We start from the raw sequence: 27208 nt of genomic DNA, 5'->3' as shown, positions 1-27208 counted from the left end.
GTGGACGGTATCACTATATTACGTAGGCACGAGACAGCAGGCCATCAGTTACAAACCACCATTTATAATAAGGACACTATGTATTAATTTACAGTATATTTTATTAGATCAACTTTAGTATTGTTGCGTCAAAATAATTTTACCTTTATTTAGGTAAAAGTATAGGTCACACAACAGGAGTTGAGACTATCAAAACAAGCAAATCTTTTGCAGTCCAAAACTGAACAGTCCCAGCTATTATTACATTGATAGGAGGGCGCTACTATCAATACTGTATTATTAGTTCCAATTTTTGCCACGATGGACAATCATAATTAATTATGACATTTACAGGAGGGCGCTACTATCAATACTGGTTTATTAGTTCCGATATATGCCACTTGACGTTTTAGAATCGTTTGACTATAGCTGTATAGACCCAATACACTGAACTGTCCAACCTGTGACATTGACAGGGGGGCACCACCGTCAATACCGGATCGCTGGTTCCGATTTTTGCCATGGTGGAAACCATATAGTTGAACGATGGTGGCGCCCTTCTGTCAATGAGTTTGGTGGGACAGTTCAGCGTGGGTCATCTATCGCGCTGACGTCTTGCGTATTTTGACTAATTAATTAGTGTGTTCTTTCTGTATTCAAATATAACACCATTGTATGTGTTCGCCTCAATTTTCGTTGCGCGACCTATACACACGTCGATTGTAAAAATAGCCGTTTTTCCAAAAGCATATGATTTAGCTTGGTGTGTAATTTTGCTCATATTTTTCACAAATGTGAAAAAATACCTAAGCTAAGAGTTGCAAACAAACTTATACAGTGTGTCCGGGCATGTAGTGATCAAACTTTAAGGGCGTAATCTATGGACAATTTTATCGGTGAAAATACTTTAAATTTGGGGCTTGACCCATTTCTCGCATATTTACAAGGATTTAAGTTTTTAATTTTAAGTTTTCACCTCTTCCTTCAAAAACAAGTGATAGCGTGGGTAGTTTAACATTAATAAGCAAAAATTGTATATTATGCGATAGCCAATAAAATTATCTATTAGTAGAAGTAGAAAACAGATACAAGTTTCATACATTTTAAGGGTGTAAGAATAAATTTAATTAGAAATAAACATAATTTTTTTCACACCTTTTTCAGTTATTTCCCAACACAAGAAAAACCAGGTCGTTAAGGTATGTTTTATTTGCATTTTATTATTAGTATTTGAGCCATTCTACAAAACGAATGTAAATTTATTAGTCTACGTCTATTGGTTTCGACGTAATTGTTGAACAAATATACCCCTTCCCAGCGGTTTCCATAGCGCACGCGACATGCGAAAATGCACTGCCTGAAAGAATCACACAACCTATTCCGATTACTATGGAAACAGCTGGGAATGGGTATCTATGTTCAACAATTACGTCAAAACTAATAGACGTAAACTAATAAATTTACATTCGTTTTGTAGAATAGCTCAAATACTAATAATACAATGCAAATAAAACATACCTTAACGACCTGGTTTTTCTTGTGTTGGGAAATTACTGAAAAAGATGTGAAAAAAATCATGTTTATTTCTAATTAAATCCATTCTTACTCCCTTAAAATGTATGAAACTTGTGTCTGTTTTCTACTTCTACTAGTAGATAATTTTATTGGCTATCGCATGATTTAAAATATTTGCTTATTAATGTTAAGTTACCCACGCTATCACTTGTTTTTGAAGGAAGAGGTGAAAACTTAAAATTAAAAACTTAAATCCTTGTAAATATGCGAGAAATGGGTCAAGCCCCAAATTTAAAGTATTTTCACCGATAAAATTGTCCATAAAATACACTGGTAATAATATGTCCCAGATATTTAAATTTAGTGACACGTTTCACGCTCAGGCCATTAAGGGTAACATTATGTGCAGAATTGAGACATTTACCAGCGGCCTCAAAGATCATGTACTCTGTTTTTTTGACATTGTATGTGAGCCCATGCTCCGCAGCATACGTCTCACACACCCTTAACATTTCTCTTAGGCCACCCACCGTCGGGCTCAGCAGCACCATATCGTCAGCGTAGCTTATATTATTGATGCTAACGCCGTCTATGCGACATCCGACGCGCATGCTGCTCAGCTCCACGATGAGGTCATTCACGTACATGTTGAAGAGCTTGGGAGACGTCAACCCCCCCTGTCTCACCCCGCACTCCAGCACGTACGCTTCCGAAAGGGAGTCAGCCCACCTTACAAGGTTGGTTTGGTTGGAATACCAAAACCTAAACATATCCAGCAACTCCGCCGGTACACCCCCACCCGCTAACTTTCTCCAAAGTACTTCATAGGACACTAGGTCAAAGGCCTTGGAGAGGTCAAGGAAGCAGGCGTACACCGGCGTCCTGCGATCTGTGTAGTACTGGACAGCGTGCTTTAGACTCAGGATCGCGCTTTCAGTAGAAAGTCCAGGTCGGAACCCAAACTGCGCGTCATGTATGTTTGCATATTTGCCTAGCTCCAAGTCAAATACACTGTCCAACACCTTAGCAATTGTTGTTGCTAGTGATATAGGGCGGTAGTTAACCTTGCTAGAGATGTCACCGGTCCTGTCCTTCACGATGGGCACTACGATGGTCTTGATAAGTTCATGTGGTAAATAAGAGTGATTTATGCATAACGAAAAGAACAGGGCCAGTACTCTCGGCAGGTGAGGCCCCGCATGCCTAAGGTGTTCTACACTAATGCCGTCATGACCGGGAGACTTGCCGCCGGTCATTCTTTTTAGGGCCTCTCTAACCTGCTTTGCAGTAACGCGCATCAGCGGCACGTCCCCCTGAAATCCGGTCTTCGCATTATTTACAGAGACTGATTGCCTCAGTGGGGAATGCACTTTGAAATGTTGCGCAAACATATTTGCAATATGTACCGACTCGCTCTCCCCACCTACGCTCACTGGGAGGCCAGGCCTGACATCACATCTCTTGGTAGCCTTCCAAAATTGTTTAAAGTTTTTATCCAACCTATGCTTTGCAAGTGTGTCCATTTTCAGTTGCTCTTGGTTTCGTTGACACCATTTTAAACGACTTTTGAAAATTTTTCTCGATTCGTTCATCTGATCATATATCCTCCCAGAAGATGGTCTATTATATGATAACCATACCCTAAAGTCATAGATTACGCCCTTAAAGTTTGATCACTACATGCCCGGACACACTGTATAACTGAGCTTTTGGTCTGCAACTTGCTTAAATAATTAAACCTGAATGCGACTTAATTAATTTAACGATTTCACTTTGTCTGATTACTGTGCAGTCGATAAATAAAAATAGTCACGGATTTATCAACATTCTATTTGGACTTATTCGTATATTTCACTCGTATTAGCTAAATGAAAGCCTTAAAATATTTCAGGCCGTTTTATAAGAACCTGACCTCTTTTTATAAGTTTTTTCATTATGTAAATACAATTTTTTAATAGTACTGAAATATAATTATTAGCTATTTTAGTACCAAGTTACGTTAAAATATTTAAAGTTTAATATTTCTCGGTAAATATTTCAAAATATTTGCAATACAATTGCGCTACTAAGGCATTGTTGGGACACCTCACAGTCACTCTTTTTGAGGAACTAAAGCCATCTTAATCAATATTTTGAGATCAATTTCATCTTTATTTTGTTCTGCATACGATGTCCCGATTTGGTTCACAAAGAAAATTCTAGTAGGCTTTGTTTTACACCCTACGAGGGACCACATACGGGCAGCTTGATAAGTTAGTCATTTTACTTAGTAGACTTTCAATAGTGGACAAATGAGCGCATGTTTAACAAAATTCACACATTATTTTACTTCTAAACAAATGTGAAAACAAACTTTGCCATATTTTCATACATGTAGACATCCCTGTAATAAAGGGTGATTTAATTTTGTATAAATTTGTGGCTGCTATTTAGAGTAAAATGAAGTTTATAGTTTAACGCGCACGTTTTCTTTTCATGTCACACACGAAATTCAGGGTTGTCGACTGCCAAATCTCTCAAGCTATCCGTGTGGCCCCTCTATACCCTATTCATAAACTTACTTGGAATAAAATTAACTTAATCAATAACAATCGTTTTAGTTGCATAAAATCGGATTCGGTCACATAAACACTAGTGCAAAAATTTTGAATTTATTTGCTATAAATTCAAGATTAAAATTTACCGAAATGGCACGAATATACGTTGAAACAAAAGCACCAAATAACACTATTATGGTTTTATGTGAGAAACCATTACTTTTTGATGACAGACAAGCGTTATAATCCATCATTTTGCGCAATATTAAGGTACCGATACACATGCACGTAAAGTGTCATGCTTATTAGCATGCTTAATACAAGTACGCTCGAACAATTTCAAATGAGAATGCTTATTGTTAGCAAATGTTTCGATACATGCTTCTAAGGAGCATTTTACTCAATAGTAGAATGCTTTCGTGCTAGTATTGAGCATGTGTATCTGCACCTTTAATTATTCAGTTCCTGTGAAAACTATTACAGATTTAGGATTGGCATCAAAGCAGTAAGCATGAGAGTACATTAATTAATTTATATGCACATTATGTTCACGACATAACATGTTAGTTGGTACTGTTTGTCTTATTCATAAAATTTATAATATAGAACACATATTACTTAAAACTATGCATTTGGGGGTGTGGCTTTTAATATTTATGCATAAATTGGAGAACATTATTTTTTATGTTGTTTTAAAACATTTTCATAAACAAATATCGGCAATCGGGCATACCCGATCTGATGGTAAGCGATCATCGACTACGTTCATTATCAAAGCTATGAGATAAATATACATAAATAAAAAAGCCACTGTCCCTTTTAATAATATAACTGTACGTTATAATAATAAAAATTGCATTCGTCAATAAGCTCCTAAACATATACTTTATACGAAACTAACATTCTGTCTTAAACTACAATATATTTGTGTATAATCATCACTTACATAATATCGTAAATATTCAAGTTTCGAACTTTTGTGCCAAAGAAAACTAGATGCCATAAACTTACATCGAACATTTTCAAAAATAAAAACACTATGTACACCAATAATATCTTTTACCTTGTCATAAACATACACGAGTATAATTATTTCATAACGTACGTCTATCGTATCTGTCTTTATAGTAGTAACGCTAAGTCTGTAGTTACGAATACATTGGGCACGCCATTTGAGCTGCAACATTCGAAAATAGGGGGAACCTTTCAGCCAATATCTGTGAAGCTAACATTATCGCGCCGAGTCAGAGATTGTAGTAATTTTAATTCTCAGTCTAGCATAAATGTCTTTAAAGTTCAAAATATATAATATTACGTATGTAATCTGAGGTTAATCCTAAAACAAGGTTATATCATCTACTATTGGCTTCACGTAGGGTTACTTTATCCCGATACGCGGAAAACGCGGAACTGATTTCTAAGAGTAGGTGCACACCGTTGATTTTTAGTTGGCCGATAGTTGTGCCCGATTTTAAAATGTATGAAGAATCGTCCAAATCGAATCGGCGTAGTGTGCGCACTCCCATACATGCCCATTGCCCATACTGGTCAACTGCCCGACTAAACTATCGGCCGACGAAAAATCAACGGTGTGCGCCTACTCTAAAAGCAACCGAATAATTTACGAATTACAAAACAACGAAATGCACAAAACATGACACCCTTTCGTGAGATTGATTCACTAATACCAGATTTGAAATACAATAAGATGCGGTGGGGAGGGGGGTCTCGGCAACGCGGCTAAGACACCGAGGAGATAGCGTTGTGGGGCGAGCCCATTTGGGTCAGGACTTTATCGAGCCACTGTAGCGGGCCGTGGAGGTGGATCTCAATCCAGCAAGGCGTAGACGTCACGTCCTGGCGATGATACTCGGCCCCCCACCCTTTGACGAACGACATCCGAATCGTGCACATCTTGGTCAACTCGTAAACCGCTTCGAAGCCGTGGTTCACGCTCTGGGACAGCAGCTGAGCGAACTCCCGGTTGTTGAAGATCTTAAGCGAGCAACCCGGGGGAATCTTGCAGACGGTCGACGGGTGGAAACCGTGGTGGTGATTGCAGTTGCGGCTCTGCACGAATATCGCTGCGTCAGATAGACATTCTGCGTACACCTCGCCGCCCACGTAATACAAATGCACGCCTTTTCCTATATGACGTCTGGTGTTCTCGATGGTAGAGTTCCTGTTGACGTTGCTGAGCTGGCCGAGGCAGAATCGATCGCTGTTGCTGGACGGGTCGGTGAAGCCGTCGACGACCACCGAATGAGAACTGCAGTGGAACACTTCCCCGACTCGACAGTTCAGTTCATAATAAGCTACGGACGCCCAATAGAGTGGTTCCTGATAGGAGACGGGAGCGACTTCCCCGGGTGGTTCGGTGTCGTCCGAAGGGGGGGAGTAGGCCGGCGGGGGCGTATCGGGGAGTTCCGAGCTGGCGGAAGGTGGAAAACCTGAGCCAGAGTAGGATACGTTATGGGGCATAGCCGGCTCCGTCGTCCGCTGGAAGGGTAGAAGCGAATGTCCCGGCGCGAACTCCGAGTGGCGTGGAACTAACACCGGGGGCAGGACGGGGCTCTCGACGCGCTTGTAGTGGTAAGGGTTGATGCATACCTCCTTCTGCTTGGCGCTGAAGGGATACTGACAGATCTCGAGCGGCTTTAGCTCGTGGTGGCTCTGCAGGTCGGGCCAACGCCACACGCGGCAGTAGATTACGTGCGGGAGGCCTTTGCGGTGGGACACCTGAAATTGGAGGATGGCTTTTGTAGTGGACCTCGTGGATGTGCTTTTTTAATTGTCGCGCCGAATATCTAATGATAACAAGGAAACAGCAGTAATCTCTACAAAAATAAGTATTATTCGCGTCTTACAATATTTTAGGATAGAAATATTTATTTGGCAAAAGAGCCCATGCAAAAAATGATGTGGAAGTGCGCTTAAAGACAAGCGACTGATTACCACAGTGGTTGGCGACGGTCAACGCCTATTTAAGACGGTATATCGCATCGGGACCTATCGATTTACGATTGCACCTATCGTCAACTAAAAGTTGAATGTCCCTGTCGCTCGTCTGTAAGCTCCCGAACTAGATTCCTGTCAAATTATCTAAAACTCATTTATTTTTGCAAATCNAGCGGCACGTCCCCCTGAAATCCGGTCTTCGCATTATTTACAGAGACTGATTGCCTCAGTGGGGAATGCACTTTGAAATGTTGCGCAAACATATTTGCAATATGTACCGACTCGCTCTCCCCACCTACGCTCACTGGGAGGCCAGGCCTGACATCACATCTCTTGGTAGCCTTCCAAAATTGTTTAAAGTTTTTATCCAACCTATGCTTTGCAAGTGTGTCCATTTTCAGTTGCTCTTGGTTTCGTTGACACCATTTTAAACGACTTTTGAAAATTTTTCTCGATTCGTTCATCTGATCATATATCCTCCCAGAAGATGGTCTATTATATGATAACCATACCCTAAAGTTAAGCCTGGCCACCCGATGTGCCTCTTGAACATGTTTGTTCCAGCCACAAATGTTTCGGTTTTTACTTGGCTTGTTACTAGGCTTTTTCTTACTTTTACTACTCGCATCGCTCAGGGCATGGACAATGCTGTTATATAGCCGGTCTAACACCCGCCTGTGTTCATCTAAACCGCATAACTCGCGACTGCATCCCGTCAACTCAGAAGGGAAATCAATCTCACGCAGTCTACTGTGACATAATTTTTGATACTTAGATATTTGCTTCTGATCTCTTTCCCCCCATATTACTGAACTGGGATGCAAGTCACGTGCCATTAATTTAGGCCTAACGATCTTTAAGTCACATTTAATTATTAGTGGTAAATGATCCGACACAAAAACGTCTTCTATAACCTCTACTTCGACAACAGATTGCCAGGCCGAATCTGAGACAACACAGTGGTCCAGCCATCGCCTGCACCCGTGAGCCGCGCTAACATAGGTGTACACGTTAGACTGCAAACCGAGTTTATTTATGTCAGCACACATCCAACTCTGATCGGAACAAAAGTTAGTCAACTCATTAAAAAAATGTTCATGTGGGTGCGCATTAAAGTCACCCAGTATAAATATGCTTTCAACACATTCGCTTTCAACAATTGCGCTTAATTCACCTCTGCATTTATTATAGTAGTTACTGATATTATAATCGAACAAAGAGACCCCCCAGGTAGTGTGATAAACCAGAAATTTGCTTATCGCCCTAAGGTTTTCCTGGTTCTGCGATGGATTTAAAGGTTTTTGATCGATAAATTATTCTCTCTTAAGGTATTCCATCAATAATGCTATTTCATAAATCGCATATCAGACACTCGCGGGGGCAATGTTCACCGTAACACCAATAACACACTGAAAATCAAACAGCGATCATAAACGTAAACAAACAATCTCAAGGGTGGTCGGCGCGTACTCGGAATTAAATGCAAATGAATGAAAATGATATTCGTAATAAATTCAAATGAAGGCGCCTCACTTTAAATTCAATTTTTGTAAGCAGTCTCGTTATTAGCATCGCAGAGTAAGCGGTTGGCGAAGCCTTGTAGGTCTTGCGTCTGTCGGTACCGGAGATCCTCTCTAAGGGTTTCAATTTGACAGATGTCTATATCCGACATGCGTACTCGCTTATAAATCAGTGAAATGAGAAAAATATATACTCACACCAATATTTATACCTTTACTAAGTTTAGTTTCATACGAAATATCATGCGATGCAGCACTGAGGACTGCCTCGCGAACAATATTTGCGCCAAGCACACGTCACTGATGGCAGCGCTTGATAACGCTGCCATCAGTGACGTGTGCTTGGATGGATTGGATGATTCCAATCTCTATTAACCCGCGCTGTGTGCTCGGCACACATTACTACTGCCTTATTTCTAACTAAATTTGAATCAGCTAATCAACAACACGGTCAACTATTATTGTAAAGCGTTTTATTCAATTCATGTTTGCTTTTTATCATTTGTTTTGAATTATGAACATGTTTTCGGAAAATTGTTATTAGTTTACGCGCTAGAATAACTGGTAGTGGTTAATTGAAACCATCGTCTAGATCGCAGGTGCCACGACTGTAGAGCGGCTCCGCGGCGCTTCATTAGGCAAATGTCTCGGGTTTGCGGGCGTTTGATTACAAAGGGCTGTCACCATAAATTCCTATTATTTGCCTGACTCTTTAATTTTGTCCTACTCCGATACAGAAAAAAAGTAAATTTACAAGAATGACGGCCCGCTTGCGCCCTGTAATAATTATGTTTATTAAATTCCATCGCCTCAGGAGTCTGGCGGCGACACCGACAAGAATGTTGTTAACTTCAAAAGGGTCGTGTAAATTTCATTTACGCTCTGTTCTTCGACTTAATCTTGCGCGGCGCGTCGTAGGACTAAGACCCTGTCGATCTTCGTTGCGCAAAGGCTAAACCACTGACAAAATGTTTGTATGCTAATCTACGTCAAATCAGTTTCTTTATAAGTATTTTGCATAATTCCAGATAAAATAGGAGTTGGTGAATACTGTAAAGGTTGATTAAAGTTCGTTCAGTAGTTTCTTGTGTAAGAGAGTAGGTAGTAAAAATCTATCCTTGCATCCACACAAACTATCACATTGAATTAATCTTACAATGCTCTTGCACGTAGTAAATTGCAATGATCTCACTTATTAAATATTATTATAGCTGAGCGGGTATTAGCTGGTCCTTTTTGTCACCGTAGTTGAGTAAAAAGAAACAATAAAACAAAAAAACTATGTATTCGTGCTGAACTTTATGCTTAAGCAAGAATAACACAGATGTCTAATATCGCTGCGGCATGAATACAGCCCCTTCATAATGCCGTTGTAGCGGCGTTCTGCGGTTTTGTTATTTTTACGACGACCATTACTTTTCAATATCGTCGGGGCCGTCGACGTAGAGCCGCGCCGACTGCCCGGCGCGCAGGCCGCAGCGTTGTTGTTGTATCTCGCCGCGCGCGTGCCGCTGTTTGTGGAATACACTCCATTTGCAGCACCTTCACCGTAAAAACAACACTCGTCGACTTCTCTACACGTGAACTGCACTTACACATACTAAGGTTATTCATTATGGTGTTGTTTACTTTGTCTGGCGAAGTACTGCGTAAAACGTGTAGGACGACCTCAAGATCTGAAATACAAGAATCTTATTATACGTAGTGAATGTACTTATTTGTTTGGGTATTTCCAAAGAAAGCTATAACTAACTATTGAGCTTTTTATAAGAATGTAAAAAAGAAATGAAGAAAATAATAACCGTCACAAAAGTGTTGAGAGATAGAGGGATGATGAGGCCGGCGGCGGGGCGCAGCGGGCGCTTGGCGCGCTCCATCAGCAGCACCAGCGAGCGCTTGAAGCGCAGCGGCGCGTGCAGCCACTCCATGGCGTACACCGCCTCCACCATGCGGTCGCTCTGAAACACACGCCTTCGTTAGGTATAATACACGTCTCTATGGATTATGATATCATTGGAAAAATAAGCGCTTAATAATCAAGTAAAAAAATCTAAGATGGACAGCTGATAGAGATCAATAAATACAACGAAGATGCACTTACCTCTACTGTCACTTCATTGCCGTAATAGCAGTAGAGAAACAATTCCGTAAGAATACAAGTGATGAAAAGAGTCATAGATGCAAATTCAATACTCAAAATATTCAGCTGAAATTTAAAAATAACAATATAGCTCACTGAAGAAGATTATTAATGATAATGTTAATATAAATTATAATTACCCCAATCATTTTGTAAGCTGCCATACAGAGAATCCAACCACCAATGCCAAACTGAACTAGTATGGACGTGCCAAAAATATCCTGAAGCCGACGATTGGTCCTACATCAAAAATAAATTACCGCAAAATAGACAGATACAATGTTCATAATAAAGATGACAAAATTACTCACTCGGATATTTGCCGATAATGCTCTAGACATTCAAGGAATAATCTGTCTAAAACTTTATCAAATATTTCATCAGAGTTTTCCTTCACGACTGTTGTTGCCCTTTCTATCAGATTTTCCAAATTCATCCTAAAATGCAAGACATTATTAGGCATCGCATCAGGCTATAAAAAAGGGACTGTAAAACATAATGCAAACCTTAAAATTCTCAACTGTGTTTTGCATTGATACAATACTGTCCCCATAAAGGCATCCATAGTGGTATTCGCTATGCCCACCAAAGTCGTCACGTAGTATGAGTACATTAGTAAAATCACGAAACTGTAACATAATACCAAACCCTTAGTAACAGATAGGAGTTCCGGTTTGTAAATGAGGGCGTATAATTTACAACCGGATAGCACTTACAAAGTCGGTTTGCTATGATCGAGGTTGGTCCAAAAGGGAAACTCAACGGGCAGTCCTTGCGCGTAGTACAGGATGGGGAAGATGATCCAGAGCGTGCACGTGACCACCGCCGTGCCCGAGTAGGCGCGTAGCAGCCGGCCCGCGCTGCGCGCCGTCGCCGCCAGCAGCGCGCGCTGCCACGCCGCCGGCTGGTTGTACAGGGGATCTGAAAACCAACTACATAATCTAGGAACACCGTGCAAAATGCTTCACTTTTATCTTCCAAAAAGTGAACACCCTCATCACCATCGAGAGCGCTGATCATTTCGTCGATTTTGTCGGCACTCATGTAGAACACCAGCTGCTTCGTGATGGACGTGACGTGGCACAGCAGCAGGAACATCACGCGCGCCAGCTTGTCCATATCATTACGCACCTGGGTAAAATAAACGCACATTAATATCATTTTAACGCGATCAATCACTTCCTACATGTAGAATTGTTCGATTTCTAAGATCACTCTTGAGACCAAAAACCAGGTTGCGGAGGTAAAAAAGCGCATCGGATAATAAACTTGGGAAAAATTCGGCACAAACAGTCGTATTCCACGACGCTGACAGAAAAGTTTGCTGAGAGACTCCGCGTTGCAAAACGAGCAATGGAAATACAGATTCTTGGTGTTTCTCTACAAGATCACAAGATAAACGAAAAATTAGGGGCCAGTGACATGGTGGAAGAGATTGAAAACCGTAAATGGAGATGGGCAGAACACGTTGTACGAATGAATCATGATCGCTGGGCCAGAAAGACCTTATAGTGGAGACCCCACGATGACACCCGCGGCAGAGGAAGACCGACTAAAAGATAGACAAATGACATCCAGTTATAATATAGAGATAATTATGTACATTCAAGAAACATGCATTAAAATTCATGATACAATGTGTCGGGTGTACTTAAAGACCGTGAGGCATTAACGCCATGTGGAGTCAGCATGAGAGGCACAGTGCGGAAGCGGGAGCGTTGTGGCACCTGGTAGGCGTAGACGCACTCCTGCGCCAGGTACACGGAGGTGGCGGCGAGCGCGAAGCGGCAGTAGAGCGCGTGCGCGCGCGCCAGCTGCGGCCGGCCCGCGGGCGCGCGCAGCCGGCAGAAGCCGCACCAGCGCAGGAACGCCAGGTGCGCCGCCACGCTGCTGCCGGCCAACGACCTGCCGATGGCGACACATATTTCAGTATGCCAACCAAAATTGTCTTGAGCCGAAATTGCCACACAAAAGTCAATTACTTTTGTAGAATCTATTGTATTTAATCTGTGAACCGAAATTATACGATCGAGTCAATTTTCGATACTGTTTCGAGCTCAGACTTTCGAATATATGTAGGAATAAGGGTCTCTTCAATGACTAATTATTATTGAAATTACGGTTTTAACGTTTATTTAAAGTGATAGGTTTACAGACTGTATGCAACGAGATCAAATTGTCGAGTGTTAGAAACGTTCGATTTAAGTTGACAGGAGGGCAGAGCGGCGCGAAGTTAGCTGCGATCTTCACTCTGGTTCCGCGCCTTTGACGTCATGAGTTGTTTTCTTGCGCCCATAGATGGCGCTAACATACCGCCAGCCTTGAAAGGTCATGATTGACTTTCAAAATGTAGTCCGGTAGTAGGTTCTTCGATCTTCGTTTAGTTTCATTGATTGTTGATTGAAGCGATGCAATCTTCATTTTCATTTGTTGTAGGAAGCGGAAGAGGACAAAGTTTTGAAAACGCCCGCTTCACTATTCCAGTCGATGTTCGAATGTTTGCGACGCGTGCAACTCTATCTTTGCCGGGAAAAATTTCAGCAATTCTTCCCAATCTCCACTTGAGTGGTGGTTGTTGATCGTCCCTGATTAAAACTAGACTATCCAGTTTTATTTCATTTGTGTTTGTCTTCCACTTGGTTCGAATTTGAAACTCAGTGACGTATTCAGTGGCCCAGCGCTTCCAGAAGTGTTGGCGAAGCTGTTCGATCCTGTCGTAGCGTGTCAGGCGTCTAGTCTGTGCCTCGGTGATGTCAACAGCAGCTGGAGCGGTCAGGGGGCGGCCAATGAGGAAGTGGGATGGAGTTAAGGGAAGGTAGTCGGAGGGATCTGTGGATAAACATGACAAAGGACGGGAATTCAGGACGGCTTCGATTTGTGCTAATACCGGGCTAAACTCCTCGTATGTTAAATTAGCATTGCCTAGTATGCGTCTCAGGTGATACTTACACGATTTGACCCCTGCTTCCCAAAGTCCCCCAAAATGAGCAGAATAGGGAGGAATAAATTTAAATGTAATACCATCATTTGCAGCTATANCGCTTAATTCACCTAACACCTCTGTGAAAATAGGTAGGTTGTCCAGCGAGTCAGTAGGCATATACACTGAAAAAATTAAAACAGTGCGCTCCCCTACAGTGGCTCTAATACCTATCAAACGGGTACTGCTGCAGTCTAACACAGCAACGCTATCAAAAATGCCCCGCCGCCAGAGAATGGCAACTCCCCCATACGGTCTTCCCTTTAATAAGCCAACAGATGTATCAACAGCAGATTTACCTGTGTATTCAAAGTCACTAGAGATATTACCTAACAGTGGAATATCATGGGGGAGTAGACATGTCTCCTGAAGCGCCACTACATCCGACATTCCACAAATGTTCCGTATATCATTAATCGATCGTGTAACAAAAAAGCAATTAAAACTAGTCAAGGTTAATTTTTCAGTACTTACAATCATTTTACTAAGTGTTGACTATCTTTAACTACTGACCCCTTCTTATACAAAAAGTTCACAAAACGCCTAAATGTAACTCCACTTGGCCAGAAATTATCCTTTAAAAATAAATCTACTTTACACTTTGAAACGTATAACTTATATGAATTGTACGGTTTTGTTTTTCGCATATTAATCTTTTTTAACGATACACTTTCATCAGTTTTGTCTTGAATATAGCTAATTATGTCACTTACACTTGCATCTTTACTTACATTTGAGATTAAGAGTGGCACTTTCACATCAGCTGCTTTAAATTTACCATCAGGGGCAGTGGGAGCACTACCTCTCTGCCCAATTAGCTTGTAACGCTTCGCAGATTTCTTTTGAACAATTTGCCATTCCGAGTCCCCTACCACTTGATCATATTTCACACTGGGATCTCGCGCAGAGAGGCCGCCGCGCGCATCAATTCGTGTTGCACTTGAGATAAGCGCCCGCTCGATAACAACCTCAGTCGATCGATTTCCAGTAGTAAGGCCGTGACCGTCGGAAGCGCTCGTGCCGTACCCCGAGGCAACCGGTTCCGTCGAAACCGTAGCAGCCGCCGGGGCCCCCACTCGCACATCGCGATTCTCTGTCTCACTTGTACTAATGCTGTCACTGCATACCGGTACCGCCCGGCTATCACCTATATTACTCATTGACGTAACCGCAGTATGCGCCAGGGCCTCAGTTCGGTTAGCATCCTCCGTTGCTTTATTTTGCGCGTAAGTAAAAGAGACAGAATCATCCGCATCTAGCTCCTTTGACGATGAATGTCTCACTAGTGAGGGTTGGTTGATAATTCCGGCAACAGCTGATGTTTGTGATGCCTTTATCGGCACATATTCAGGTACATATGGAAGTCCAATAGGTCCGCTACTCATCATAAAACTGTTTTGCAAACATGCCCCTCTTCCCTTGTTTACATTATCTCGAGGCGAAAAATCGTCAATCAAAGATGCATGTTTTATGTGCTCGATCTCTTGTTTGAGAAGATTAAACTGATCTGATGTTATTACCTTCTCCTCCAATGCATTCAGTTGACTTTTCAGACAGAGAATATCCTTAAGCAACCTGGTTACATCTACGTGATCAAAGGTCACTGGTGGGACCAAATGTAGATCTCTAGCCACAAAAATCGGGAATATCTGAGGATCGGCACTTTTCATTAAATTAATAATATCATCTAGATCTCTCGACATTCTCTTCTTGTCCTTTTTACGGCGCAGTGGCATTTTCTTCGCATTCGGCATCGATTCAAAAAGTAACGATTTCGCCTTCGCAATATCGTCAATTGAAAAGGAGGTGGTGCACAGCTGGTGTATGCTTTCCTCGTCCATGTAGTCCATGACATTGCGCACAAAAGTTAGTAACTCGTTGATAACAACATCACAGTTTGAGCATTTCACAATATTCGAAGTCATTGTCCCACGCAATGAGTCACCGTCGCACGGCGCACGCACAGAACGATTTCGACACGACCACGACTTATCGCGTCGCGCAGAGCACGGCTCTAACTCTCTAAAAGTAATAAAGACAAGCTAAATAATGCGAAAAACGTGGTTTGGTAAATAAAGTAATAAAAGAAATGCTGAATTAAAATTACTTTGGACATTTACAGAATCTACTTAATACTCTTACTCTAATGAGAAGTAAAGTGAACTGACTCAGACTGCCTGCTTTACATAATTTAAATTTTACTTCTATTATAAATACTACTAATAAAAATAGTACCTACTATTCTTCTAAGATTGGATAAAATAAGTCATTTCAAAATTGCCTACGCCCGTCAGAGCTTAACTATTAATTGTAATTCTTTACTTGAAATATGATTAAGTAATTTACATCTTATTTCAAAATTATCTTTGTTATTTGTTTGGATTAATTTAATAGTTTTTGAGCCTTTTCACGTCTCCGCCCAGCCAGCATTTCGAGATAAACATAATGTAAAGTTTTTGCAATTCACGAAAGCGAGTAAGTTTTACATGTGTGGTGGCTCGCTACTGTTCATTTTTCCAAAGTTTTGACAGACATTATTACACTACCGTTATGTGCATGTACACGTACACACACAAATAAAGCTCACTAGCCTTCGTGAGTTGCAAGAACGATTGTTAATTCATAAAGTTTAAGGCAGGGTTGCACCATCTTACTTTAACTTTGACAAACGTCAAAAATCTGTCAAACTCCATACAAAAAACATCGGTTATTGTTATAGTTACCGTCCAAAGTTAAGTGGTGCAACTGAGCCTAAGTCCGCACCCGCTTCCATTTTCGCTTTCGTGCTCTCTCCCGAGCCCGTGCACAAAATACACTATGTTACAGTGCTCACAGTTTTACGTTAGCACATGAATTCAGCTTAGTCCCGGATGTATGCGATGCTATCTGGGATATTTATTGTTTGCACCAGAAAAGTTACTATCCCAGCTCGGCGTTTGTACAAAACAAGATCTAGATTTTAAATGGGTCTGTTTGATGTCTAGATGTAGATTGCGTGTTTAAGCTGACTTGAAAAATACGGAGTAAAACAGACATACTTTTTTGCATGGGGATATACCTGTGTAATTCACGATTAATGCCGTATTCTTTACTTTCTTTAATTGTCTTCCTTTTGTTTTTGTAGTTTATTTTTATTTTATTAAATACGTTACTCATCTCAATATTTATATTGTCTTCTGTACATACATGATTTGCCATTGAAACACCACATTTTTTACTGAATTATTGTTTTTAATCCGGCTTTTGCCAGCGTGTAGGTCAAATCCTATTAAAGCGGGTCTAATTTCTGCGACTAAAGACCTCGATGCTGATAATGATGATGAGATTATGATTATTATATTAAGTATTTTTAATCAATACATACCTCTTCTCCAACATCGTCACAAATATCGTCAGCGCACGCGCCGGCCAAGCACACAAGCAAGCAGAACAACTTGACGCGACCGAACATAGCTATTGATCTTTGTCAAAGTATTAACTGACAGATGATGCGCGGCTCTATATATTCTAAAATCACTGTAAAGGGGGTGTTTTATAATGGAACTTATGGATATGCACATAGAGCTTAGTTTGAAGCTATTGGAAGAGCAGGAGATGAGGATGAATCTGATATACTAAACATAATAATAATGCCCAATTTGTTTGTTTGCAAAAATTTTTGGCTGTAAATTTTTTTAGATATGGAAGTGTAAACCGAGTGAAATTTCCTTATTTTTTGGCTATCTAAAACATCCATCTTTGTATTTGTATTCTAGTGGGTTCACCAGAATGTTTAAGATCACAAACTATGAATAGGGTTTAGTATTTATCTGCTAGGGGATCTGTTTCGTATGAGAATTGAAGATTTCAGTTGCAGTAGATGATGAACAGAAAAAAGACAGTTACAGGTTCAAAGGTTGTAATGCGTAGACCAAAAGAAAAGTGATATGCATAAAATTCAAATTTTGACAGCAATACGTTCTTTAAAGTAGCCAATAAGAGCGCCGCTGAGTGAAGTTACTGCGTTCCGTTTTACGTGGGTTTTAGTTTGGCTTCGACAGGATCAAATATTGGTGGAAGAATCCAATTCGTCCATAGTAGCCATATTATTTGCAAGTTGAGTTGAGAGCATACTGTAAGGAATTTATGAGCACTGGGATAGAAATAAAATAGTGATAATTCAATTTACCTGTAGCAACCAATGAGCAAACGCATCTTTTCACTTTGTAAAACGGAGGCCTTTATGTAGAGTGGTACCTAATCTTGAATCTAATAATGACGATGGTGATAGCAAGTGAAGGCACGAGCAAAGGCTAGTGTTGGACATCAGTGGACAAGGTTGTCATACCACATTTACGGACAATGTCATCTAAACAAACATGAAGGTAGCTGACCCTTACGCAATTCATTGTTAACCAGAACAATGGTCAGCTTTGTTCCTGAATATATTGGGTTAAGGTTGGGACAACCCTAATTTAACGTATTGTGGATCAGTTTAATGAGCTTAATATTAATTGTAGAATGGACTGTCGTCTACGGTATTTCCGGACCGATATGACCTACACAGTCTTTCAAAAAGAGAGCGTACTTATGCCTTAAAGGCCGGCAAGGCACCTGTAACTCCCCCGGGGCTGCGGGTGTCTACAGGGTGTTAGGTAAATGGGTATATGAGCCGACACTAGCCCATGTTAACATGGGCATATAAATGGTATGGTGAAGTCAGAAAATTGATATCTTCATTTTAATTATTTTAATTTTCATACAAATCGGATTTTATAAAATTTATTTCTCATTTCTTAGCTCATATACCCATTTACCTAACACCCTGTATAGACCGCGGTAATCACTTACCATTAGGTGATCCATCTGCTTCTTTGCCTCCTGTCCCATAGAAAAAAGGAAAATGTGTAGAAATTATAAGTTTAAAATAAAAGGAAATTACCTAATAGGGGATACAGATACTAATCAAATAATTCCCTTAACTATTATGAAAATGACGAGTTAGAATGTATTTAGTTGCTCTATATTTCTGTGTTCTATGCAAAGCTTATTTATAATAAGCTTTCTGTATTTGCGTATTTTGAGGGTTTATAGCTGGACAAAAGAACTGCTGGAGTTAATTTACAAACTCTGTCAGGAATCACGATATTACATTAATTGTGTAAAAATATCCAGAATGATTAATTACACCCTTTAAGTTAGTATAGTAGGTAGTAAATAATGGTGTAAATGTTTTGATGATTTATTTTGTTACTCAAAACTTTTAAAGGTGGGCGCTAGAACTAAAAACTTTTTAGCTTCCACAGTCTAGACCTCTAAATTATTTTTATGGTTACTAAACGTCTTTTTGTCAGGTACATTTCCACTAATCTTTAAAGCCAAGACAAGTTAATATCAAGAGTAATAGTACTCTAAGGGTTAATCTCAAGGCAAATGTGTTATGGGTCTCGGAGACCCTGGGGGGCCACAGTCTGAGGGCAACCTAAGTGCTTCTTTATTAAGAGTTTTGTAGGGTAAGGCTAAGAACTCACGGCGCGATTTTCACCCGCGCCCGCGGCGGTTGTGGATTTGCGGTTTTATTTCAAAACTCACGACGCGGTTATTCTAAGAACTCACGGTCGCGATCTTAAATCGCGCCGCGTGCTAAGTCACTGGTACAAAATGATCGCCCGCGGGCGAAAACCGCCGAGCGGGACCCGATTACAACCCGGTTTTTACATAAGTATGCAGATACTTATGTAAAAACCGGGTTGTAATCGGGTAGAATGCAGATTCTACAGAAGCTGCGGGCCCCCAACCGCCTCGGGCGCGGGTGAAAATCGCACCATGAGTTCTTAGCCTAAGGGCGAAGTTTTTGGCGCGTATGATACATTAGGCGTATAATAAACGGTTGATTTATATCCTTGCCTCCTAAACTCGTCTGGCCAGAGTGGGGTAGGCAAAATGCTCCTAAAAGTATATTAGTAATTATATTTGTCTTGCACAAATTACTAAGTCCCATTAGCCCCTCGTGGTAAGCTAATGCTTGTGTTACGAGTGGGCTCACCACAATAGTCGGGCGGCTTCGTAGGTTCTGGAATGGAGGCCAAGTATCAGCAAGCGCAACGTGGTAGTCCACCCACAAAGATGGTGGACAGACGCCGTCATAAAGGCTACGGGAGGTGGAAGGTCCATGTTTACCAGTGGACGTCCTGTGACTGAAATGATGATGATGAAATTAAGGAGGGTTGTGATGGATTTTTTTTATCCACAACGAGGAAGCTCTTGGCCTGTATCTCACCTGATGGTAAGTGACGATCAGGCCGAAGGTGGAAGGGAGCTTCACCCGAAATCCTCAACCACGGATGAATGACCTGATAAAGCTTGTATGGATTTAAAATTAAATATGTATTTTGATAACAAAAAAGTAAATTGCGATTACTAATGTAGGTCACATGACAACTAATTATAAGAACTATTGTCTAGAGTCTAGACATTACGTAATTTCCCACCAGAAATATTAATGTTATGACGTCAGCAACCCTTTCACGTGTTTAATTACTCCACCGCTTTTAATGACGTCATCCATTTATTAGATGAGAACGTAAAGGTGGAATCGTGTCAAAGGTTACTATGGGATGTGTATTTGAGACGTTTATCTTCCAAAAGGTTTGTTAATGTAAAGGTTAAATACCCTACAAGTGCTGTCCTTTACATGGCCCATATAAAATTTTGTTATAAAACTTAATAATCAGCGTAAATTTGTTTGTGAGAATTTGATGTGAGCATTTTTGTAGCAAAATATTCATCATCATCATCATTTCAGCCACAGGACGTCCACTGCCGAACATAGGCCTCCCCCAATGATTTCCATAAAATCGGTTGATAGCTTACCGGTAGTTGACGTAATCTTAAAAAATTAACGCCTGTGCTAGGAGTCGGTCCACCACAATTTGTCCAGTGCCCCGATCGCGCTAATTTTTAACGTCTCCAATTCATTGGCGCTTCTTTACCAGTTGCGCTCCGTTTTTCATTGCAGCTGAGGTGCAAATTCGGTATCGCGGTAAATTTCACACGTCACGCGCAAACAAAGACGAAAGAACGGATTTAATCACTTTCCAATAAAAGTCCGAACACCTTATTTTTTCACTAAAACATAGCAAATGTTCGTGAAGGCGTTTGACTTGAGTTTGAGAAAAAGTAGCTTTCTTTCAGCTTTTACACAAAGAAGCAGTTGCATTTTGTTTTCGTTTGAACTAGCTGTCAAAGCGACATCGCGATACGAATTTGTCATTTTCGTTCGTCGTTTAGTCGCGTTGTAGTAGAAAATATTTACCGCAATCGGGGCCCAGTATTCGACGGAGGCTAAATAAAGAATTGGTTAATAGGTACTTACCTACCGGCAAAATACAGAATCTGAAACGCTTTACGCAACAAAGTTTTACTTATATACGATTGTACATTTTAATAATGCAATGAACAGTTAACCTCCCATTGACGTGTTAATTAATAGACGTACACTTTACTTAGGGCTCCACTGAGGGGATCACCGCGGGACGAGCTGTTTGTCTTTGATATCAGTTAAATTACCCCCGAGACGGGTTGCAGATTAGTTGAATGGGTATAGTTTAATATGAATAAATATTTACTAAGATAATAATTTAATAAATAAAAGTTTTTAAATTATTTTATACTTAGCGAATAGAGTCGCTTCTCGAACTAAATTTTAAATAAACAACTTGAAAAAATCAAACTGCCTAAGGCGGGACTCGAACCCACGATTAGGAAGTTCGATTTTTTCAAGTTGTTTTAAAATAAAAGTTTTATCCACTTACTAATAAAAAGTTGTTAAACATTGTTTTAAAATGTCCATACTAAGGCATCACTTAAAAACATTGTTTAACGACCGTTTATATTTTAGGCAAAGTAGTATATTTGTGAAAAACTTACGAATAAATAAGTGTTTGCGCAGCATTTTTCACCAGTCAGAAAGAGAGAAGAGATGACCTAAATTGCAAGTGTGGAAAGACTGAGCAAGAAAAATCTATAAAAAGATTGGAACCAAGAAAACCAATTTCCAAATTACTCGAAAGTAGCGAATAAATACCTTATGTGGTTTTTGGAATTAATCAGTAACAGGACAGTAACTGAAGAGTTTCAGGAACTCAATAATGAAAATGTTAATGGTAAACCTGTAATTAATACTATTATGGCGAAATTTGCTCATAATGGAAATTTTAATTAAAGCATTTATGCCAATATTATTAATTGTAAGCTTATTCGTGCGTCACACAGTAGTCACACGTTCCACAAGGTGGACCGACGACCTGATAAAGGTAGCAGGAAGGCGCTGGATGCAGGCCGCTACCAACCGTGCGATGTGGAATTCTTTGGGGGAGGCCTATGTTCAGAAGTGGACGTCCTATGGCTGAAATGATGATGATGATGATTTGTACGTGATACTAGAGGGTAGATGCAGATGTAGTCATCTATTGAGGGTAGAAGGTACTTTTGGTAGGCAACCACGACTACGGAAAATGACCCCGTAAATGATAGAAAAATTGTACAACCGCTTAAGGAAAATGGACGAAAAGGGAAAATCGGGGACTTGGGGTTACAATATAAGGCAGTGAATTTAGATTGCGGGACAAAATAAACCCATGTTCAGGACAACATGATAAAATTGAAAACCGATTGATGGATGAGGCAAATTATGTTAAATGTGTTTGCAAAGCAACATCATTGAGTATTAGTACGATTTTTTTTGTTTTATATTTTCTTTCAATGGAGCGTCGCAGTTATCTTAATTTATTTAGATCTTTACAACACTGTTCAACTAAAAACAAAACATTTGGTTATAATATGCTAAGTAAGTGGAAACTTAATTTTGGTAACAACTGCAAAAAATACTGAAAAAAGTGCCTTATTCGTGTAAAATAATCTATCTACAAATTATGGTGAACTATTTTCCCATCATTTTACCACCTTTACCATGGGACGCGCTGTTATCGCTTGAAAGAGAAAAACGGCACGTCCAAAGGACTTAAATCCTTGATCCCTTTTTTACCATATTAAATATTGAGTGACATTTCCTAGAAAGGGTGTAGGGAAGGCAAATCACCTGAAACACTTTATCGAACAGTTTGTTTTATCTAAGAGGAGTTACGAGGGTCCACCTGCATTAATAAACCCACTTAGCCTATTTTACGTTTCGCGCAAAAGGGCACATCTAACGTTTTGTAAAACTTGAGATTTAGTTGAATATTGATTTTAGATAGATGGGTTATGTCTATTTGAGATTTCAACTGAGATTTAATCGGAAAAATATAAAAACAGTAGCTGCGCCTGATTGAACTGATTCCGAAAAATGCTGTGACTTTAATTTAGAAAATAGATTTTTTCTTTTCAATATGGTAAAATAATTTTTGTAACATGTAACTTATACTCTTGATAATATGTAATCGTCATCATCATATCGTCTTTATTATCGTCTTTATTGTTTCGAGGCCGGAATTGTCTAATTTACCTGAGACAAATGGAAGATTTGATTATTACACTCCTCAGACTGGCCAAACCAACCTGAAAAGTTACTCACAGGGTTACTCCTAGACGAGCGACAAAGTTATCTTTGACTGCTTGCGAAGTAAGTTGGCGACAGTCGCTGATGCATCGCGACTCGCGAAGACGGGCAGTTATTAACGAATAGTCAGAGTGTTAACATGTCATGACAGCGAAAGGCGCGATTCGCCGACATAATGTCGCTCGTCTGTAAGCTCTATTCAAAAGTACTTTAAAATACATTTAAGACGATTAAAAAGTTTTCACTTAGGTAATGATGAAGATTAACATAGAAAACTTTACAATTTAGGATAATCCACGATAATCCCTTTTGATTCACCCCATTTGTGATGCCTTCTGAGTTCCGAATCTGAGCTGAAATGCGGGTAGGCTAATCCCAATTACTTAATGGTGGTCCATTTAGTACTTGGGCTTTCTTGGGAATTTGTGTAACGCCTTTCTCGTCAATTGCTTTTATAAGAATGAAAAACAATCCAAAAGTTTCCTGAAATGACTTTGAACCTTATACTAATTAGAAAATACAGATGAGAATCAATTGCGGATATTAATAATTTTCTGACAAGTTTGTGCTGTCGACTCTACATATAAAAAGCGAAGAGCCATTATGTACAATTTTTCTTACTACAATTACTTTCTTATACGGGTAGCTACAAGTTATTTTGTGGTACGTGGCATCATCATAGCTTTTCAATGTCTAACTGTGCTCGAAGCGCGTAGGTGGTATAACATTACAGTAAATTGATGCTTACTTTTAATCAAAATAAAACTATTTTCTCCCACACAGTTTCCTCCACGTATCAATTTATTTGACTCTTATCATAAAATTCTATTTTCCTAGGCTTTGGTCTGCCGCAAAACGTGTTAAGTTGAAGGAGTGAGCCGAGAGTAATTAACAGTAATTTAAACATTAATTAATTTTACTTTGTTCATCTTGTTAACGGATTTTCTTGATGTTATCGCAGGTAGTAAGAAATTCTAGTTATTTCTAATTTTAAAACTTGATTGCCTGTAAAATGCAGGGCAAAAACTAAGTTGCCAGTTCTCAACAGGTAATTAAGTTTCGAACAGTCAATTTAACTGAATATAGTTCTAAAGTCTGTCAAACTCCATCCAAAAAACACCGGTTAGTGTTATAGTTACGGTTAAAATAAGGTGCAACTCAGCTTAAGCGTTTTGAGAGGTAAGTAACTGGAAAAAATAACTGTTTGCGGTCTTCTTCTGTCCTGTATTCTATCGTATGTTGGGTAAAAGAGAAGGAAAGGGTCCATAACATACTAGCTTTGCCCTCGAAAGTGCCTTACTCGAAAAAATATTTCAATAATTTTTCCCGTTTTCTTTAATTGATATTAACGATTTTCTTTTTGTTTATACTGAATTCAAGAATTCACGCATAACAAAGTACCTACATTAAAAATAATTTTTACCTATACGAGCGTGTGCAGTCGATTTAGTACCAATATTTGTCGACCCCTAAACGCCTAATCGCGAGTTAAAAGTGGCATGGCCAACCTTTGCCATGTTTGTGGCCCATTATCTCTTACAACTTCGTGTTGACCGAGGCTCGGACTCCCGAAGTTGGGCAATTAAGCCGCCAACTTTGGACGAGCTTCGGCGACATCTTTTGTTAGGCCTCAGGTCAATGTAAGTTATTTTGGAATATTGTATCTTTGGGCCCTACTTACGGGGGCAGATCTTGATATTAATGAGATAGAAGGGTTATGTCTTTGAGGATGTTTTGTCTTCAGTTTCAGATCAACAATTTTAATATGGCTTTGAAAGTGAGTAACTTTTTTTGCCATTTATTTGATGGTCCTATAATTAAACTACACTCAACATCAAATAAACCGCACTTTAACGATTTTCTTCAATCATGGTGCCCCAACAATATTGGTGTTATTTGAAAACCCAATAAATATCCTTAAAGAAAAACACATTTAATTTCATAATAAATGATTAACATATACCATAAATGTGACTTGAAAAAATACCTCACTTTGGGCCCACCTATGGGATCAATTAGACCAATTTTTATGGTTATAAAACCAAATAATGATCTCACGTGTCCTCTTTTTAACAGATGGATAGCGATTAATCCCAACTTAACAGTTTTATAGCCATAAAAGTTGGCTCTACCGTAACTACCTATTTTTTGAAGAAGTGACTCTGGATCCTTCTAAAACACATTTTTGGGGTAAAAACCTTTCCTTTAATGAAATGAAGTTTAGAACTAGGCTTTCAAATGGTGCCAATATTGGTGGGAAGTGGGGAAGCATGCGTTTGAAAATGCTTGTCGCGGGAGGTGCGATTTATTTGATGTCGAGTGTAGTTGTAAGAACTTTATTATTGTTTTCCGTACTTACTTATAATACCTTCTAATACAATGAGAAAGTGATATAAATGAACAATACGAATTTTCACTCATAACGTGTTAGGTTACCATAATTTTTTGTCACACTATCGCCCCTATTCACAAACATAATGAGGTCTCACAGTGCGCGTGGACGCATAGGGTGACACTGCACAGGAACCAATCATCGAGCTCTATTCAACGCTGTGCGTTTGATTTGATGCTTCACTTATGCAAGCATCGTTTGTGAATACAGGCGTATGTCTACTGATACTAAAAGCACAGCTTCTCTGTTGAAACTACACTGAATGCACCCTTCACTCAGATTTCAACCAACTCATTTTGTTGACGACGTTAACTTTAGTAACCGCATACCCCGAGGCTGCAGAACTTAACCGCTTTACAGCGCTCTGTACAGGTTCCACCAACTAATATGCAGTGTTAGTGAACTTTGCTTAAGTTAATAAATGCCACATTGTAACGTGGGAGGTCGTACCTTATTTTAACCGTGTCTATAACTCTAACCGTTGTTTTTTGTATGGGGTTTGTCAGACTTTTGACGTTTGTTAAAGTTAAAGTAAGATGGTGCAACCCAGCCTTACTTGCTGTAAGAAAAAAACTCCTTAGATGTTTACTGGCCGTTAATAAAATTAAAATGTTCATTTTTGTTCTTTCCTTCTTTTTACAAATAACGCGATCGGCTTATGTTTTTTCTTTCAGTTCAAGAGTAGGTACACACCTACTACCCGTTCGCGCTAAGTTTGCCGGTCCGTGGAATGCGCGTCCCTTCCCCTAACCGCGATTAAACGCAATTAGCTAGTGATTAAATGCAATTAATGTGTCTTATTTTACGAAAATACACAATTTTTATCGATAATAATAAATAAAAAATATTTGACGTTTGTTAAAGTAATAGACGTTTTTCTTCGAGTGACGTCATATCGCCAGCGGCAAACTTAAAGCGAACGGATAGTAGTACCTATCATTATTACGTAAAAGTTTTTTTAAGAAAAATATTTTTTTTAAACGATTTAGTTCCAAAGGACAAAAGTTACACGACAGAAGACGGTTTTAATAATGAAAATTATTATGAAGTTAATCTTGGAATTACTAAATCTTCGTCTTTTGTTAGTCAAGACACGAGCACCGAATTTCACCTAAACGAAACTTTGCTATTGTGAAGTTATAGCACATCCACACGTTCTCAACTTAGCCAATTTGAAGGGACAGATTTAGCTGTTTCAAGTCTTACCGAAGTACGTACTTATTCTGTGCTCTTAGTTACTTCTTCTTGGCTGCTGTTAGAGATAATTCGTGTTAGTATGTTAAGTTTAGCTAATTTACAAATAGGCAACCTAAAAGTCTAGCATTTGTTTGTGAAGGAGAAGTAGAGGACCAACTACATATAGTATAGTAGAGTTCCATTATTTTGTTTGGTAATTTACTTCTAAACTATTGAAATTGATGAATTCATTTTAAGTGAACTGTTGTATTAATTATAAGTCTTTAAACCTAATTCTGATAAACATACACTTCATTGTGAAAAATCCGGATGAAAGTTTATGTGGGGACTCTGTTACGAATGTAAAATGCAAGAATGACAAGAGTGGGAATCAAACCCATTACTAGGGGCACTGTATTAACTGTATACCTAACCTAACGTGACCATTTATTTTCTGTGCCAGAGCGGGACAA

General features: G+C 39.6%; 3 protein-coding genes across 4 annotated transcripts; all 3 read right to left on the bottom strand.

The window, feature by feature from the left end:
* Positions 1–3223: 3223 nt before the first annotated feature.
* On the bottom strand, positions 3224–7384 carry LOC114358051 (Mothers against dpp). The gene is made up of 2 exons (XM_028311951.1): positions 7362–7384; positions 3224–6801 (listed from the first exon to the last, which is right to left on the bottom strand). The coding sequence occupies exons 1-2, from the start codon at positions 7382–7384 to the stop codon at positions 5772–5774; spliced, it is 1053 nt and encodes a 350-aa protein (XP_028167752.1). The 3' UTR covers positions 3224–5771.
* On the bottom strand, positions 7180–15633 carry LOC114355939 (uncharacterized). Its single transcript, XM_028309026.1, has 2 exons — positions 13701–15633; positions 7180–8163 (listed from the first exon to the last, which is right to left on the bottom strand). Exon 1 carries the CDS (start codon positions 15552–15554, stop codon positions 14106–14108), a length of 1449 nt encoding a protein of 482 aa, XP_028164827.1. The 5' UTR covers positions 15555–15633; the 3' UTR covers positions 7180–8163; positions 13701–14105.
* Positions 9790–12486, bottom strand: LOC114356021 (odorant receptor 94b). Of its 2 annotated transcripts, XM_028309201.1 has the most exons (9): positions 12377–12486; positions 11651–11780; positions 11366–11570; positions 11156–11278; positions 10961–11086; positions 10790–10889; positions 10611–10715; positions 10312–10467; positions 9790–10185 (listed from the first exon to the last, which is right to left on the bottom strand). In XM_028309201.1, the coding sequence occupies exons 2-9, from the start codon at positions 11766–11768 to the stop codon at positions 10135–10137; spliced, it is 984 nt and encodes a 327-aa protein (XP_028165002.1). In that variant the 5' UTR covers positions 11769–11780; positions 12377–12486; the 3' UTR covers positions 9790–10134. The 2 variants fall into 2 exon arrangements, with proteins under 2 accessions (XP_028165002.1, XP_028164936.1); XM_028309135.1 differs by lacking the exon at positions 10611–10715 and having other exon boundaries at positions 12377–12464.
* Positions 15634–27208: the final 11575 nt, after the last annotated feature.

Source organism: Ostrinia furnacalis, unplaced genomic scaffold (assembly GCF_004193835.3).
Source record: "Ostrinia furnacalis isolate ACB-3 unplaced genomic scaffold, ASM419383v2 OfSCF0058, whole genome shotgun sequence".
NCBI classification, from domain to species: domain Eukaryota; kingdom Metazoa; phylum Arthropoda; class Insecta; order Lepidoptera; family Crambidae; genus Ostrinia; species Ostrinia furnacalis.
The sequence above is the reverse complement of the archived record's forward strand: the minus strand, read 5'-3'. Positions and strand labels throughout refer to the sequence as shown.

Coding starts and splice junctions, on each gene's coding strand:
- LOC114358051 (XM_028311951.1), bottom strand. CDS start 7,384: ATGGACACACTTGCAAAGCATAG. Junction 6,802..7,361: donor GACACACTTGCAAAGCATAG/GTTGGATAAAAA, acceptor CACATCCACGAG/GTCCACTACAAAAGCCATCC.
- LOC114356021 (XM_028309201.1), bottom strand. CDS start 11,768: ATGGACAAGCTGGCGCGCGTGATGTTCCTGCTGCTGTGCCACGTCACG. Junction 11,571..11,650: donor AATGATCAGCGCTCTCGATG/GTGATGAGGGTG, acceptor GTTGGTTTTCAG/ATCCCCTGTACAACCAGCCG. Junction 11,279..11,365: donor GATCATAGCAAACCGACTTT/GTAAGTGCTATC, acceptor ATTATGTTACAG/TTTCGTGATTTTACTAATGT.
- LOC114355939 (XM_028309026.1), bottom strand. CDS start 15,554: ATGACTTCGAATATTGTGAAATGCTCAAACTGTGATGTTGTTATCAAC.